Here is a 15,193-nt window from a genome sequence, read left to right on the forward strand (position 1 = left end):
TGTGAGGTAATATCATTATCTCTCGTTTGTCCCTGGAGAAACTGAGGTAGAGACACTGACTATAGAGACATGACAGAAAGTGAAATAGAAATGGAAATTAGAGAGAGTTACTTTGGTCTATGAAATAAATAACTTGGATAATGTGAACTTTCAGTAGCTTTTCAGTTTTTGAATTATCCAAATTTAAAATTTAATGAATTTAGAACATTGAAACAACAAATCACATCTATATATCCACCTCCATTTGACTATATAAATACAGTGAAACGAGCTGCTTTATTATTGTAGATGAGTCCTTCATTCCACAAACGTTTATTGACCATGTGCCAGACATTCTGCTCTCCAATCATCAAAACAATCCTGCAGGGAGAACGCTCTTATTCCTACTTTATAGATGAAGATTCTGACCTTCAGAGTAGGGTTGCTAGATTTTGCAAATAAAAATACAGGACACTCAGTTCAAGTTGAATTTTAGATAAATACCAAATAATTTTTTGGTATAATTATGTCACAAATGAAAATCATTCATTGTTTAACTGGGTGTCCCTTACTTTATCAGGGTGATTTGATCAACTTTTATCAGAGTGTCCTTGATATAACCTTATCAGGGAGCTTCAATAACCAGCTTAGGGAGCTAAAATTCAGGCGTAAGTCTGTCTGTCTCTCAGGACTGTTTTTTCAGTTCATCTGCTCCCTCTCAATATAGACATTGAGAAAGAAGGTATTCAAGTTAAAATGAGAATTTGGCCAAGCAATGAAAATGCAAAGATTAGTATAAATAATCATTCAGTAAGAAACATAATGGAAATAAAGTTTCATTCTTTTAAAGGCATCTGAAGAGTTCCTGGATATAAATTTCTCAAACCAACATGGCTTGACCCCTCTGATGCTGGCTGTGAGAGACGTGGACCTGTTTGAGAGTCTCGATATGTTAACAGTATACAGACCTGTGGAGGTTCTGTCTGAGCTTCTCAGGCACCGCGCGTGAGTATGAGTGGTCAGACAGCACCAGGGGAAGTGTGTCTATGCCATTATTATTTACAGAAGTCATTTGTAAGTCTAGACATATGGATTAGGGGTTTTTAAATTATATATACTATATGCACATGCATGTCCATAAAAGGGGCTTTGCAGTTGCAAAATGTTGTACAAATGTTATCTGTTACTATCTATAATTCTTATGATATTGGCCTTTTGTTTTATTTAGTTAAATACCTACTGTTTTGATAGATACTTAGGATATCAAATAATTCTTGAGTATGTAGCTCCCTCCCCCCAGGCTGTTGCTAATTATATTGGAAATCATTGTCAAATATCAAAAGCAACGTATGGTAGAGATTTCCAGTTATCGAAAAATTACTATATGCTGACATGCTCTTTTAGGAGGGGGAAAATAAACAATTAACTTAAAAAAAATATCAGAGGGTTCATAAGCAGTCTCTCATGTTAAACTGCAGTTTCCTAATGCTGGTTGTTACCTAGATAGCTTGTCATAAAAATAAGAACAGATGGCCCAAGCTCTTTCTCCGTATTTCGTATGAATTTTGTTTTGGAAATAAAAATAGGAAGAGGGAGCTTTCAAAGCAACAGGACCATCAAGAACATGAGCTATTGTAAAAGGATCAGTTAGAATAAGAGGATGAACGTGGAAGTCTGAGGCTACCTCAGAATGCAGTTAAGAAACAGCTGAGGAGATCGTCTATGAATGGAGATTACTGGCCACCACCCCTGAGATGGTGTTCACCTGGCCTGGTGTGGGGTCCAGGATACAGGAGATCAAAGGATGCCACGTGGAGAAACACTAACCAAGGCAGAGGAGCAAACTAAGTAAGGTCCCAGTGAGTTAACTGACCTACTTAAGGCCACATATGAAGGTAGGGGCAGTCCCCTAGTTCCTGGTCCGATGCTATTTCTTTTGAATCGTGACCCCTGATGGAGAAAAGGCCATACTAGAATATTGTGGCAGATCCTAAAACATTACCCTGGCCCATAGTAATAAAGAGATTCAAATCCAAAGGTGTGAGGTTGGAGACATGATCAACTCGCTCCTTGTCACAGAACGGGACTAGTGAAACGTTAACCATTGTTTCCCTCACCACAATCTGTTAATAGAGTTCTCATCATTTACCCTCTGGATCTCTCTGAGCTGATGTCTAATCCTAGCATTCAGTGCAGCACAGAGAGGGTATTATTAGCACTGTTGCAAGGAGACCTAAGATTGGCCAGTTTGGTTTACTAACCACAGGGCAAGGTGAAGAGGAACGGAAAGATCATGCAGAGAGGGATTTTATGACAAGATCACTTGGCTCTACCAAGAGCCTGTGAAATAAGCACACTGGCTTCGTTTTAAAGAGAGATGCATGCCATTCTACTATTTCGAATGGTAAAAGAACTTGGAGGTAGCATTAGAAAAAAGAAACGTCAAGAAAATAAACAGTTAGCTAAAACACTGGAAAGAAAAATGAGCCAAGTCAGCTATTTGGAAGGATAAAACAACAGTTTATCAAGGTTTTTACTTTTACTTGGTTTTATGCATCATTAAAGAATTATGAAAATTTTTGTCCCAAGTTGGACATTTTCTGCAAATATTAGACTGTTTTTAGAATGGGAGTGGGATTCAGATATCCAGCATATTGTTTTTGTTTAAAAATCTTGAAAAATTGTCACTCTCTGTCTCCTACATTTTGAAGTCATTATTGTTTTTCCCAAACTACAGAAGATTACTTGTATTTATTTGATGTCAATGTTTCTCCTCTCATATTGGTTTTCTTTTTCAACAGATTTAACTAAATAATCTTTGATGTTGATTCTATTCTTCCTAGAGATCCTAAACTCTGTGATTTTGGTGGAAAATCAGCAATACATTATGTGTCACAATTAGAGAGTTTTAAGAAACAGCAGTTATTGAACATTCTAATGAATTCTATGCCAAAAGAAGGTAAATAGTTGTAATCCACTTTTAAATTTTCCCAACAATAAGGGCGCTGATTAGAAATCTTCCTTTTTCTACGTATGTTTGATGAACCCATTTAACAAAATCAAACCAACATCTATTTATTGAGCAGTGACTTCACAAGGCTCACGAGCAGGTGCTCTGAGAGATGCAAAAAAGCTTCAGACATGGTCCAAACATTTCAAAGTGCTCAGTGTGTCAGGGACACATCCCATAAGTCAGAGGAGAAAGAGTTTATTGTGAACTTGATACAGGAAGTGGGACTTATTGTGGTTCTTGAATGCTGGATAAGATATGGTAGGAAAGAAAAAAGAGAGAAGGTTTGATCCAGGTGGGAAGAAAGAGTCTGAGCAAAGACATAGAAACAGCCACAGAGAAAGGGGTAATGAAAAAAGTGCCACTGAGCAACATGTGACTGTGTGAAAGCTGCTTCCTGGACTTTGTGGTTTAATTAGCTTTTTGTTTGAAGCTTCTGGGCAGGGAACAAGGGTATACCTAAGAAGGTTTCATGGAAGAGGTGAGATTCAGTCTGGTCCTTGAAAATGATGGGATTTGATTTTGTGGAGCAGAGGCCCTATGTTTTACGGGAGCATGGGCATCCCAGGGCCAAATGGGAGACTAAAACCAAAATTTCACGTCAGAAGAAAGGAACACATAAGGTCAGATATATAAAGAAACTGAGTCCATTGAGGACCCGTTGAATGTAAAGCTGAAGGATATAATTCTTTTTTCAATAAAATAGAATCACTAAAGAATTTTAGGCCAGAGAATAATTAAAGCATGTTTTAAGAAAATGAACTTGTTCTTATTGTGTAGGATGGATTAGGAGGAAGAGACTCATGGCAGGGAATTCTATTAAGAAAGTATATGGGGCGGCCGGATGGCTCAGTTGATTTGAGCGTGAGCTCTGAGCAATAGGGCTCGATTCCCACATGGGCCAGTGGGCTGTGCCCACCACAACTAGATTGAAGACAACAATCTGCCGCTGAGCTTCTGGAGGGATGGCTGGATGGCTTAGTTGGTTAGAGCCTGAGCTCTCAACAACAAGGTTGCCGGTTCAATTCCCTCCATTGGATGGTGGGCTGCGCCCCTTGCAACTAAAGATTGAAAATGGCGACTGGACTTGGAGCTGAGCTGCACCTTCCACAACTAGATTGAAGGACAACGAGTTGGAGCTAATGGGCCCTAGAGAAATACACTACCCTCCAATATTCCCCAATAAATTTTATGTATATATAAAAAAGTCAGGATAGCGTTTTTGTGTTTTTTTTTTTTTTAAGAAAAAAGAAAGAAAGAAAGAAAGAAAGTATAGAAGTGTCCACGTGTGGTGATAAGGACCAGGAAAAGGGTCCTTGGTGTGGTAGGGGGTCTGATAAGTGCTGGATATGGTGCGTTTAAGGGATATTGTGAAAGAAGAATTCACAGAACTTGGTGATGTAAAGTTGATAGAAGAGACACCGAGACAAAAGTTGAGAAAGAGTCAGACATGATTCCAAAGTTTCAGCCCTGGGAAGTGGGGAGATGGAAATACAGTCAACAAGATCGAAGAACGTTTTGGTTTGGTGAAGATAGTGAACGTAATGACTTCTAAAACATTGTATTGATGGAACCTTAGCACTTTCAAGTAGCAGTTTTCTGTAGGACAGTGCTTGTTGGGAAGGATGGGTTCCTATGTTAGTCTGGAAGTTCTCTGCACAATGGAGATTGTGAGGATCTGAGAGTAGGCAAGATCATTGAAGGATTAATGATGGTGAGGAAATTGCAGGGGGAGCTGAGCGGAGGTGCTCTCATAGTTAGAGAATGGTGTGCACATGGGGTCTTGGGAGTGAGAGAGGAAAGAGGAGAATCAAGAGAGAATTGCAAGAAGAAATAAATGGAAACAACATCAAATTAGAAAAGAGGTTACAAAGCAAATGTAGTAAGGAAGTGAGAAGTTTCAATGGCAGGGTAGAGGCAGAAGATAGATTGCAAAGAGTAAAGAAGAAAAATGTGGTGAAGAAATAGAGGGTCTGAGTATAGATCACATGTTCAATTTTGTTTCAGTTATAAGGTAAATGGAAGAACCATTGGAAAAGGGAGAAATTTTCATCGAAGAGGCCATATCTATATGAAAAAGTCAGGCTAGCAAGAAGAGGATGAATATAAGAACAGTGTCCCTCAGGAAAGAACTGGGAGTTCACTGTTTGATGTACAAACTTTGTCAATGTAATGTGATTTCAGTGCTGAACAGGAAGTGTGCTCAGAGCAGCTGAGTGTTTTTGTCTTTGGAAACTATGCAGTAAATGTAATTTCCAGCCCATTGTTAGGTGTTTCACTTAACAACTTTGCCTAACTTTTTAAAGAAACAAACCAAACCCCATCCATTCTGTGGCCTCTTGTCCTCACATCTCTTCCTGTAAAAATTATCACCTGAAGCTTCATCAGAATCCCACACCACTATTTCAGGAAAATCTTTGACAAAATGGAACTGATTTCAGAACCTAGAGCTAAATCTTCCAGTGAAATTGCTGGAGATGAGTCTTATCAAAACACAGTATTATGTTTCTTTTGGCAGGGAGACATGCTGAATCATTGCTTGACGTTTGTCATGATACAAACTCTTCTCCAACTGATATGACAGTTACTAAAAACCAAAATATACTCTTGCAAAGCATCAGCAGCAGTGAGGTAAGACGCTCTCTTTAAAGAAACAAACCAACAAAAATGGATAACTTACTCCATCGACTGCTTCATTTATGTTGCTTGAATATTTTATGACAATTTTATACTACAATTATATTTTAATGCAATCATAAAGAAATTTAAAGCACAATTAATAAGACAGTGTACTTCAAGTGTATTCTCAGAGCAGTAGCTAGTCCACTCTCAGTCTCGTGCATTGTGTGTGTGTGTGTGTGTGTGTGTGTGTGTAATACAACCAAATATTGTGGTGAATCCATACTAAATAATAAAATGTGGCTTGTCTTTATGTATGCTAATATGGAAAAGGAGATCGGTAATCTGATCATGTCACATCCATCACAGGACACTACAAATGAGATGCCTCCTCTTGTCCCTGATCTTCGCCTCGTCCTGTGATGAGTGACTCCACAAAAAGTCCCTCGTAGTATAGTAACAACATTAATAAAAAACACTGTGATCCATAGAAAACTGTGGAATGATACCCAAGACATACAACAAATTGGTAACAGTGGTTGTCTATGGGGAGAAAATTAGAGATGAATTTACAGTGTATGCTTATTTGTACCTTTTGAACTTTTATGTAAATTAGCATAGCCCAAACAGTTAAAAATATTACTACTAAATATTTTATTAGGTAAGAAAAATGTGGCCACAAAATTTTTTATTTTTAAAAGTTTTGATGGAATGGATCTAGAGGGTATCATGCTAAGTGAAATAAGTCAGACAGAGAAAGACAAATACTGTATGATCTCACTTATATGTGGAAATTAAGGAACAAAATAAACACAGAAAACCAGAAACAGACTCATAGATACAGATGGGAAGGAGGGTTGGACAGCTGGGTGAAAAAAGGTGTACAAATCAGTATTTACAAAATAGTCATGGAGATGTAAAGTCAATAATATTGTAATAACTTTGTATAGTTCTGGGTGAGTATTAGACTAATTGGGGGGAATCACTTCATAAACTACATAAATGTCTAACCACTATGCTATAATCTGAAACTAATATAAAATAATACTGAATGTCAACTGTAATTAAAAAATAAAGTTAAATTAAAAAAATAAGATAAAGTAATTGGCCTATACTCTTCAAAAAAAGTTAATAAGGTATGGAGTATAATATTTATAAACAATAATGAGGAGTTTTGAATATGGTAAATACATTTCAGTCCTTTTCTCCTTTCAAAAATCATCCCAAGACAAAAAAGAAAACAAAAAACAGTAAATTTAATTTTTTAACGTTTTATTTGGAAATAATTACAGATTCACAAGAACTTGTACATAGAGACCCTTTGTGCCCTTCACCAGCTTCCTCCAATGGGAACTATTGTCCTAACCGTAGTACATTGTGAAAAGTAGGAAATTGACATTGATGCAGTACAATTAACTAGACTACAGATCATACCTGGATTTCACTAATTTTTGCATGCATGCCTTTTTCTTTTTTCTCTGTTTGTGTGTGTGTGTCAGTGTGTACAGTTCTATGACATTTTATCCCCTTAATCATCACAATCATGATACAGAACTATTTTGTCTCCACAAAGGAATCCCCTCATATTACCCTCTTTATAGCCACACCCTCCCCCCTTCCTTAGCCCCTGGCATCTGTTCTCCATCTCTATAATTTTTTCATTTTGAGAATGTCATATAAATGGAATTATCATAATATAAACTTTTGAGATTTGCTTTTTCTACTCAGCATAATGCTCTTGAGATAGATCCAAGTTGTGTGTGGCAATAGTTTCTTTGTAATACTAAGTAGTATTCTGTGATTTGGATGTTCCACAGTTTATTTAGCCATTCACCTGCTGAAAGACATTTGGGTTGTTTCCAGTTTGAGGCTATTACAAATAAAGCTACTATGAACATTCGTGTACAGATTTTGTGTGAAGATAATGTTTTCATTTCTCTAGGATACATGCCCAGGAGTCCAATTACTAGGTCATATGATAAATGTATGTTTAACTTTAAAAAAAAAAAGCTAAACAATTTTCCAGAGTGGCTGTACCATTTTATATTTCCAGCGGCAATAAATGAGAGATCCTGTTTCTCTGTACTCTTGCCAGCATTTGGTACTATCAATATTTTTTTATATTAACCAGTCTGATAGGTGTATGGTGATATCTCATTGTGGTTTCAATTGCATTTCCCTAATGATCAATGCTGAACATTTTTTATGTGTTTATTTGCCATCAGTTTTAATCATCTACTCAAGTCTTTTGTCCATTTTCTAATTAGATTGTTCGTTTTCTTGCTGTTGAGTTTAGAGTTCTTTATATATTCTGAATATGTGATTCACAAATATTTTTTGCTAATCAATGAGAAAAACTTGGCTTGTTTTTTCTTTTTCACTCTTTAAACAAATCTTTCAGGGAACAGATTTTTCTATTTTAATGAAAACTAATTTATCTTTTTTTTCTTCTTTGGGTCTTAATTTTTATGTTATGTCTAAAAACACTTTTACTTGATTTGAGTCCTAGTCACATGAGTGTGTTCAGTTTATAAAAATTCATGAATCTATAAACTTATGTGCACTTTTCTGAATGTATGTTGCACTTAAATTAAAATAATGGAAAGGGGAGGAATAGGCCTTCAAATATCTGAGAAAAAAATATGGTTTTCAACCTAGGTTTCTATATCCAGACATATATAAATCAAGTCTTAGAGTTGAAAAAGACATTTTTCAGACATACTAGCTCTCATGTACTTCTCATACACTTTTTAAGGAAGCTATTGTATTATGTGCTCTAGTAAATTAAGGGAATGTGTAAAAATAGAGGGGGAAATTGGATCCGTGATTCAAGGAATCTGGGATCCAAAACACGGGAGAGGAGGGAATCATTGGTATAGTGGAGAAGGCAAGTCCCAGTGCTTCAGCCATGTATCAGGTCAGATAATTAGGAGGAAGGGCGGAATAATGGAGATTTCCAGGAAGGAAATGGAACTGACATATTATCTGATATAGTTAATAAATGAAGAGACCCTTCGAGGTTGGGAGATTTAGGCGTGAACAAAAAACACATAACAAAATGAGTAAAACAAAACAATTAGAAATAAAAAACAAGTTTTGTGAAGATAAAAAAAGTTGTACAAGAAAGTGTGATTATATTACACAACAACTATACTATTTCCACATAATCATAATTTGAACTTTGACTATTGACTTAACAGAAAAAGAGGGTGAATTTATTAGGAGGATCAGGGTGAGGAATAAAATACTGAATTGTCAACTACAATAATAAGTCAGGAGATCAAGCGTCATTTTGATTCCTTAAAAGATAGCAGAATAAATATATTTTCTGGAGATATAGAAGAAAATACCAAAAGAAACCATTAAAAGGCTGGAAGTGGTTGCCTCTAAGGAAAAGGGTAGGGAAGAAAACTGATGACCTTTTTGTTATAAGTCTCTTACCATTATTTGACTTTTTAAAAATGTTAAATTTGATAAAAGTTAAAATTAAGGAAAGACCCACCATGATATATCCATACTATAGAAAACTCTGCCATGGTTTAATTTGTGTGTAGAGTGCGACACCATTTACATAAAAAAGAAAACTCCACAACAATGCCATATGTTGTGAATGAAGATGTTTGTCATGTAAGTAAATGCAGAGGAATTGATATGAAAGGACTCACCAAATGAACTGCTCACTCTGTCTGAGCTGGAAGGGGAGGAGAGGGTGGTGGACCAGATTGGGGTGATGGTTTAGAGGGTTTTAAGAGCAACAGTTTTCCTAGAATAGAACGTAAACAAAATTGGATAAAAATTAAAAGAATGAGATGGATTTGTTTGCACTGATAACAAAAATTACAAATGTTTAAATCAGGACTCCTCTAGGGTATGGGATAGGATGAGGTAGAATGGAAACTTCTTTTTTAATACTATTTGAATATTTTACCTCTGTGCACTTATAACTTTTCTAAACAGATCAGTCTCCTTGTCAACGTTCTTTTACTACAGTGGTTCTCAGTAGGAAGTGATTTGCCCCCAGGGGGCATTTGGCAACATTTGGAGACATTTCTCATGTCACAACTGAAGGAGAGGTGCTATTGGCATCTAGTGGGTAGAGGCTACAGATATTGCTAAACATCCTACAATACAAAGGACAGGCCCCCACAGCAAAGTACTATCTAGCCACAAATGTCAAAGGTGCTGAGGCTGAGTGAGAATCCCTGCAGTGTAGTAGATTTTGTTATGACACTGAAGGGTGTATTGTTTTTGGTTACTAAGATAACATGGTTATCAAAATAAAATACCTAGAGACCAATCTTTAAAGTAAATGTCATGGATTAGAAATTGATAAACAAAACACATATACTTTTAATTTTTTATGGTATATTTAAGCAATGTTTTTTTTGAAAAGGCCAAAAAATTCCCTTCACATTACTACATTTTTTTCGTGCAACTTTAAAATGTTTGTTGAACTTTCACTCTACGTTTTTCTTATTATGGTTGAAATAACTTTGAACTCATTTCTGAGAGAGAAATAGACTCTTTCACTGTTGCACTTGCTTTTCTTTCCTAGTGCTTTCTCTAGGTTTTAAATTGCAAAACCCAAGGTCATCCTTCTCTTCTTTTCTTTGAATGAAAGCTCGCTTTTCTCTTTGGTTGTCTCCAATAGGTTTTTATAGTTCACAAATATAAGCAGCTGCCTTTCTTGTGGGATTGCTCCAAGAGGCTCTTTATAGACTCTCCCAATCTTTTTTCATCTAAGAAAAAATTTTTCCAAATTTAATTACATGTGATTTCCATGCCTTTTTTCTCTTCTGTGTTTAGAACTCTGTTGTTTGCAGATGAGAATGCTATGTTCTATTGCTAGTCTATTGTCACCTCCTGCACTATTGTCAATGGTTTATAAAATCCATTTATTTTTGGGACATGCTATTCTGATGTCTTCTCTCCTTTATCACAACTGAGTGTTATTATGTCAATTTCTTTCTTGTGGGACCCAAGCACATCTTAAAGTCTTTCATATTTTGCATTCTAAAAGAAATTACAAAATTCTGAGCTGTTTCTGTTCTAGAGTCTTCATTTCCATGAGAACCTACAAAGTAGCTGTCATTCCCAACATCCTTTTTATTTGTGATGTTTACATTTTTTTCAGGTTGTTCTATATAGGAACATTTAGTCAGGCATGTGTGGTAACACACATATTTTATTTTTTTTCCTGTGCAAACTTACCAATTGGGTTTGAGTATCCTTTCTCTTAATTTTGCTCATTGTTATTTTTCTTTTCTTTCTGGTTTCTGTTGAGATTCTTTGTTTCAACCTTTTCTTTTCTTTCGAAATTAAAGTTATTGGGGTGACAATTGTTAGTAAAGTTACATAGCTTTCAGGTGTTCCAACCTTTTCATGATAGCAAGAAAGCGAGTGGTTTAAGAGCTCTGGAACCAGACTTTAGAGTCTGGGTGTGAATCCAGGCTCTTTCACTGGCTAGCTAAGTAAACTTGGGTAAGTAACATGACTTCTCTGGGCCTCATTATAAAAAGAAGAAAATAGTTCCTGCTTTTAGAATTGTTGTGAGGATTAAATTAGTTAATATATGTAGTGTGCATAGAACAGTGTCTGTGCAAATGCCAGTCATCGTTATGGATTTCAGAGGTAGGTGTGCCCACACTGCATATTCTGACTTTTCTTAAATAATCAACTAATGAATGAACTAAGCAGTTGAGGCTGACCACAGTCCATTAATCAACATAAAAACCTAACGTGAGAACTAGTTGTGTATATAACACTTCCAAATTAGGGCTGCTATTTTCCAAAGTTTAACATAAAAATATCACTGAATCACTGTTATTTTATGAAATGTTAGAAATATTTTGAGGTCTCATAGAGTATTCTAGACTAAGGATCTGAACAAAAACTATATATGCTCGTATACTAAAATAAAATTCAGTGGTCAATAAGCATCTGAAACTATCTCCAACATTTCTACTAATCAAAGTACACACATTCAGACAGCAATAAGATGACCAATTCCATATATTACATTACTAAAAATGAAAAGTGATGAGAATTGATAAGGGAAAAGACGTAGAGAAACACACTCATGGATCACTGGTGGAGAGTTAGTAGTAAGTGTAAACATTACTTTTAAAGCAGTGCATGTGAAAAAAACCCTTAAAAATATTCACAGTCTTTGTATCAAAATTCCATATCTAAGAACTGACTCTAAAGAAATAATGCAAATTGGAGTATTAATTGCAAAGATGTTCACAGCACTGGTGTAATAATGAATTAAAAACTGCCTAGTAAGCATTGTGGGGCTTATATTGTAAGATTCGTGGGGCTTATTAAGCACTCTTATAATGCTCTGATGGATATTTGTTGAGGGAAAGAAATTTTGAATTCCATCAAAATGACATTTACATAGTAAATTGCTATGCAACTTATGCTTACCTTAAGATATAAAATTGTAGGGGGACCAATCCAAGATGGCAGAGCAGATACATGCTGTGCTTGCCTCATCCCGAGAACACATCAAAATTACAACTAAATTATAGAGCAGTCAACTTGGAGAACCACCTAAAGTCTAGCTGAACAGAAGTTTTATAACTAAGGATATACGGAAGAACCCGAGTTGAGATTGGCAGGAAGGGTGGAGACATGAAATGGGCTGGTCCCACACTCTTTCAACATGGCAGTTGAAAATTGGGAAGGATATCTTGGCCACATAGGCTCCCCGTGGAGGAGCAAGAGACCCCAGGCCCCCACACCAGGCTCCCTAGCCAAGAGTATTGGTGCCGGGAAGAGGAGCCCCACGACATCTGGCTGTGAAAAACAGTGAGGATTTCGAATGTCCAGATGGGATGGAAAGCTGTAGGAAACCCAGATGCCCTCTTAAACTGCCTACGCACAGATTCACTCACTCACTCACAGGCACTCACCTTGGGCTCTGGCTGACGGATGGTGAATCAGGGGGTGTCAGAGACATACGGGGTGAACTGACATGTGTGGCCTCAGGGGGGAGGCCGGGAGGACAGTCGGCATTTTCACTGTGTGGAGTCATCCTACCGTGCAGCCTGCAGGTGGATGCCATCTTTCCTGTGTTGAGCCCGCCCCCTATGCTTACAGCCAAATCTGAATTTGATTGGCCTGGTAAACTCCGAAGCTCTGCCCTGCGGACACACAGAGACCCCGCCACACCCAACTTCCTGCTGCAGGAGGCTTTATTGGTGGCTGAAACTTACTGAAGCCAGGAACCGGCAGCAAGTAGCAGCAGGCTTCAGCATGTCCTGGCTTTTTGTGGGATACACCCAGGCGTGGTAGTGGTGGCAGCTGTCATCAGTTCACAGCGTGGCCTTTCCCACATGCCTCCAGGTCCAGCACAGACAGCAAACAACCATGGATTGTTTTGTAGCTTCTACCAGGTACTCCCCGGCCAGATTCAGGCAGTGGCTGACCTATGCCAGCACCAGAGCCCCTCCCAAGAGGCCCCAGAACAAACACACTTGGAGTTTGGCTTCAAACGACAACAGAGCACTTTCCAATTAGCCCCAAAAGTGGCACACCCAAAAGACAGTCTCAACAGGCACTGGAGCCCACTGGGGTAAATCCCGCTCCATGTAGTAAGCCTCGGAGCACAGCCGTCCATAAGCTATGGATGTAACAAAACCCCACAGCCAGTCAGCCTGAGGATCAATTCCACCCACTGATGTGCCAATAGCAATCAAGGATCAAATATAATCCACAGAGGGCACATACAATCCACAAAGGGCCACTCCTGGATCATCTGGAGCAGGTGACCGGGAGACTGTGCCACTGGGCCCCACAGGGCACCTACTACATAAGGCAATGTGGCAAGAGATGTAGCAGATCTACCTAACACATACAAACAAACAGAGAGGCAGCCAAAATGACAAAACAAAGAAATGCGTCCCAAATGAAAACTGAAGAAATATAATTAAACAAAATGGAGGCAAGCAATCTATTGGAGACAGAGTCAAAACACTGGTTATAAGCATGCCCAAAGAACTTAGTGAGAACTCCAACAAAGAGATTACAAGCATAAAAAAGGACACAGAAAGCATAGAAAAGACCCAGTGAGAAGTGAAAAATACAACAACTGAAATGAAGACTATACTAGAAGGAATCACTAACAGACTACATGAAGCAGAGGATCGAATCAACGATTTGGAAGACAAAGTAGCAGAAAACACTGAATCAGAACAGCAAAAGGAAAAAAGAATTTTAAATAATGAGGATAGTTTAAGAAACTTGTGGGACAAGCGTACATCAAGTATACTAACATTCACATCATTGGGGTGAAGGAGAAGGAAGAAAGCATGGGATTGAGAACATATTTAAAGAAATAATGACTGAAAACTTTCCTAACCTGGCAAAGGAAATAGACATACAAGGCCAGGAAATGCAGAGAGTCTCAAACAAGATGAACCTAAACAGGCCCACACCAAGAAACATTATAATTAAAATCGCAAAATTTACAGACAAACAGAGAATCCTAAAAGCAGCAAGAGAAAGGCACCTAGTAACTTATAAGGCAGCTCCCATAAGATTGTCAGCTGATTTCTCAACAGAAACATTGCTAGCCAGAAGTGATTTGAAGGAAATATTCAATGTGATGAAAAGTAAGGACCTACAACCAAGAAAGATTACTCTATGAGCAAGGCTAGCATTTAAAATTGAAGGACAGTTAAAGAGCTTCCCAGAGAAGAAAAAGCCAAAGGAGTTCATCACCACTGAACCAGTGTTACAAGGAACGTTAGAGGGAATTCTTTAAGATGGAAAAAAAAGATTAAATATGAATAATAAAATGGCAGTAGTTACATATCTATCAGCAATTACTTTGAATGTAAATAGATTAAATGTTTTAATCAAAAACAGAGTGGCAGAATGGATAAGAAAGCAAGAACCTTTACAAATGCTGCCTACAAGAGACTCACTTCAGACTGAAGAACACACACAGACTGAAAGTAAAGGGATGGAAAAAGATATTTCATAATAACAGAAACGGAAAAAAGCACAAAAATCTGTGGTAGCAATACTTATACCAGACAAAATAGATTTTAAAACAAAGACTATAACAAGAGACAAAGAAGGACCCAGTAATCCCACTTCTGGGTATTTATCTGAAGAAACCCAAAACGTTACTTCAAAGGACTTGTGCATCCACATGTTCATTGCAGCATTGTTTACATGGACAAGATGTGGAGTCAACCTACGTGTCCATTGATGGAAGAATGGATAAGGAAGAGGTGGCACATATATGTCATGGAATATTGCTCATCCAGGGAAGGGAATGGGTTCTTGCCACCTGCAGCAGCATGGATGGACCTGGAGGGTGTTGTGCTGAGTGCAGTATGTCAGACAAAAAAAGACAGATGCAATGTGATTTCACTTATATGTTGAATCTAAGAACAAAATTCACAAACAAAATAAAACAGAAAAACTCATAGATACAAAAAAACATTTTGATGGTTGCCAGATGGAAGGGGGGTTGAGGGAGGGTGAAAAACAGGATAGGATAAAGAAGTACAAATTGGTTGTTACAAAGTAGTCCTGAGGATGTAGGGTACAGCATAAGGAATACAGTCA

The 15,193-nt window shown here is 37.5% G+C and overlaps 1 protein-coding gene across 3 annotated transcripts in view; it reads left to right on the forward strand.

Moving 5' to 3' along the window:
• The window catches only part of MAP3K19 (mitogen-activated protein kinase kinase kinase 19), a 57,426-nt gene that overhangs the window by 13,167 nt on the left and 29,066 nt on the right, over nucleotides 1-15,193 (forward strand). For all 3 annotated transcript variants that reach the window (XM_033111455.1, XM_033111456.1, XM_033111457.1), the window contains exons 4-6: nucleotides 830-984; nucleotides 2,823-2,938; nucleotides 5,508-5,620. In XM_033111455.1, the coding sequence (XP_032967346.1) occupies nucleotides 830-984; nucleotides 2,823-2,938; nucleotides 5,508-5,620 (384 nt within the window). The remainder of the gene's footprint in view (nucleotides 1-829; nucleotides 985-2,822; nucleotides 2,939-5,507; nucleotides 5,621-15,193) is intronic.

The sequence above is a fragment of the Rhinolophus ferrumequinum genome, chromosome 8 (assembly GCF_004115265.2).
Source record: "Rhinolophus ferrumequinum isolate MPI-CBG mRhiFer1 chromosome 8, mRhiFer1_v1.p, whole genome shotgun sequence".
Taxonomy (NCBI): Eukaryota; Metazoa; Chordata; class Mammalia; order Chiroptera; family Rhinolophidae; genus Rhinolophus; species Rhinolophus ferrumequinum.